General features: G+C 46.8%; 1 protein-coding gene across 1 annotated transcript in view; it reads left to right on the top strand.

The window, feature by feature from the left end:
* LOC101984583 (odorant-binding protein 1a-like) overlaps positions 1–2,914 on the top strand; it is a 65,351-nt gene that overhangs the window by 57,365 nt on the left and 5,072 nt on the right. The window contains exon 6 of the mRNA XM_005358651.2: positions 2,601–2,688. Coding sequence (XP_005358708.2) covers positions 2,601–2,688 — 88 coding nt within the window. The remainder of the gene's footprint in view (positions 1–2,600; positions 2,689–2,914) is intronic.

The following is a 2,914-nucleotide window of genomic DNA, read 5'->3' as shown; positions in this document are numbered from 1 at the left end:
GCTCCTACTACTACAGTAAGGGTTGGGTTTCATAGCAGCACATGAGCGTGTGAATGGAGGGGTAAATGTGGGTGCCAGAACTGGGTGACTGCTGTGGCCAGTCACTGGAGAGGAAGAATTATTCAGTGGGGCTGCTGGACCAGGTAGCTGGGGGTGGGGGGGAAGAGAGAGCTGAAGAGTAAGCGGAGGGAGGTGGCAAGGCAGCAGGAAGTAAAGGAGCAGAAGTATCTGTCTGTTGAGGTTGATAATGTGTGGATTCCTTAGTAGGGTTCAGAGCAGTAGCTGAAGGAATGGAGGTAGGTGCTGGAGGGACTGCAGTAGGAACCAAAGGAACAGGAATGGGAGCTGAAGGGATGGCAGTAGGAACTAAAGGAACAGGGGTAGGAGCTGAAGGAATGGCAGTAGGAACTAAAGGAACAGGGGTAGGGACTGAAGAGACTGTGGTAGGAGCTAAAGGAACAGGGGTAGGGCCTGGAGGAATGGGGGTAGGAGTTGAAGGAATGGGGGTACTGCATGCTGAGGTGGAAAAGGCAGGGATTCATTAGCTGAGTTCAGAGTGGAAGTGGAGGGTTCTTCTACCTCAGATGGCATAGCCAGGAACATGTGGGCAGGTGAACACCTTGCAAGGACAGAGGGCTTAGACTTAGAGCCTAGATAGTAAAAGGCTTGGATGTAAGGAAATTCCTTCTATTTGCCTGTGCACTGACAGTAGTTAGAAAGCTCCTGTAAAATATCAGGATCAAAGGTGCCATTAGGCAGCCACTTTAAATTGTTATCTAAATTGTAACGAGGCCATTTTTTTGAACAAAGACGGACAAGTGTTAGAATCTGTAAGTAGGGCATTAAGGCCTGGGGGTTTTTTTTCTTTTCTTTTTTTTTCTGCCTAAGGCCTGGGGTTTTAGGGTCTCTAAAAGGCATCCCAGGGGGGAGGCCAGATTGATGGGTTAGGATGGCTTGCTACCCATAGCTGAAACCATGAAAACTGGTGAAAAACAGCGACACCACAAGGCCCACAGGGAGACGTCTCTTCCTCTATAGGGAGGGTGTAAATTGGTGGCAAATACTGCAGGACCTGTGGGAGAGTATCCTTTGCCCACAGGTGGGGTGCTACTGCCTGACTGGATTGGGTTGCGGTGACTTAGAAGCCAGAAGCGCCAGAGGCCACTCCAAGAATCCTTTCACAGTGGGGAGGAAAAAAAGAAAAGAAAAGAAAAAGAAAAAAGAAAGAAGAATCTGAGGGACCCTGGGGCCCCCAGTCACGGGAGGACCAGCCCTGGGCCGTCCAAATACAATTTTAGCTAAGGGAAGCATTCCAGGCAGGTGGGAAATTACCAGGCTCATAAACAAGGTCCTATAGCTAACCACCAGGGGGGCAGAGGGAGCACAGGAACAAACAGGATGTTTTGCTGGAGATGTTTTGCCAGCAACTTTAAGCTATCCTCAATATGAGCCCCAGGAGGAGGGGAAGACCTGTGGGCCCTATACCCACAGATCTCTAGAATCCAGAACAACCAGGAATGTTAAGCACACAGGATTTTTCTCTCAAAAGAATGGATGTAAAACCTGTTCTTGAATCCAGAAATCTAGTAATTGGAGGTGATTAACAGCCTGGTGACCTGTGCTATCTGTTGAGCAGGTCCATATTAATCTACAACTAGGACAAGAGATGGTTAATAATCTAAATGATAACAAGGCTCTTGCAACCGGTAGCTTCCCAAGCTTCCACAAGCACTACTGGAGATATCTAATAGTCTAAATTCTATTATCTGTACAGGCAAGGGCTCCCCCACGCTCCCACAACCAGGATCAGAGGTGGTTGTCAAATGACCTCTATACTATCTGCATGACAAAACCAAGCCAGATCTTTCCCTAGGCCCTTAAGTTAGTACAGGTTGCCTATCTCCAGAACCCATCTTCTTGGAAGAAATGATGTGTATCTTGAGTTGAGTTTTGATGTAATTATGCTTTCTTATACTCTGGGGATTGTATTACACCAGGAAACCTTTTTCCAAATTATACAATATTTAAATATACTGGCAATGAACCTCATGGCATCAGACTCCAAGTTTGATCAAAGTTGACAAAGTCAATATGAACTGAGTTTTCATTCTTACCTCTTTGCAGTTCACTTCCCTGTCTGCTGTCCACCTGCGAAGTCCCCCTCACATGCCTGTCATCCCAACACTCAGAATGTAGAGGCAGGAGGATCCTTGCAAGTTTTTGATGAAGCCAGCTGGAATAGTATAAAAGTGAAAAGGAAACATTTTGTAAGTTAAGAGCTAGAATGTCACACAAAATACTTAGGCATATTTATAAAGCAAGGAGTCTGAGGATGGAAGTCAGTACTAAGAAACTTGCATAGCTTGAGAAAGCTCTTACGTTTCCTGCTTAGGTTGACTGCTAGTACTATGAAAGAAAATGTGGTTACCTGTGAAGACAAGACTGGACTATATAGGAAAGCAAAAAAAAAAGTGAGAGTATGTGTAAACAGTTATGGTGCTGTGTCTCTCCTACATATTATTGTGTAGATAGTAGATGGATATGATTGTAGATGCAAAAGAGAGGTTTGAGAGTGACAGGTGTTATGATTTTGTCTGCAGGTCCCGAGCAGCTCGCAGCAGGTCCTGATGCCAGGGAATCCCTGGAAGGCGCAGTTTCCCAGCGGCGAGCGACTGGACAGGCGAGCAGGTGGGAGACATGCGGACAGACACATCGTACAGAATAGTTATTACTTAGAGGAGAGAGGGAGGGAGAAGGAGAAGAGGACAGAGAGAGAGAAAGGAAAGCGGGAAAGGGGGAGTGCGCGCCAAAAGGGACACACGGAAGCCAAGATGGCGAGAGGAGGGGAGGGGCCACAAGGAGTGGGCGTGGTTTGTCTCTTAAAGTGACGACAATCATAACAACAGGTAGTGGC

Source organism: Microtus ochrogaster, chromosome X, assembly GCF_000317375.1.
Source record: "Microtus ochrogaster isolate Prairie Vole_2 chromosome X, MicOch1.0, whole genome shotgun sequence".
Classification (NCBI taxonomy): Eukaryota; Metazoa; Chordata; class Mammalia; order Rodentia; family Cricetidae; genus Microtus; species Microtus ochrogaster.
Note: the sequence above shows the minus strand (reverse complement) of the source record. Positions and strands in the feature narration are given on the sequence as shown.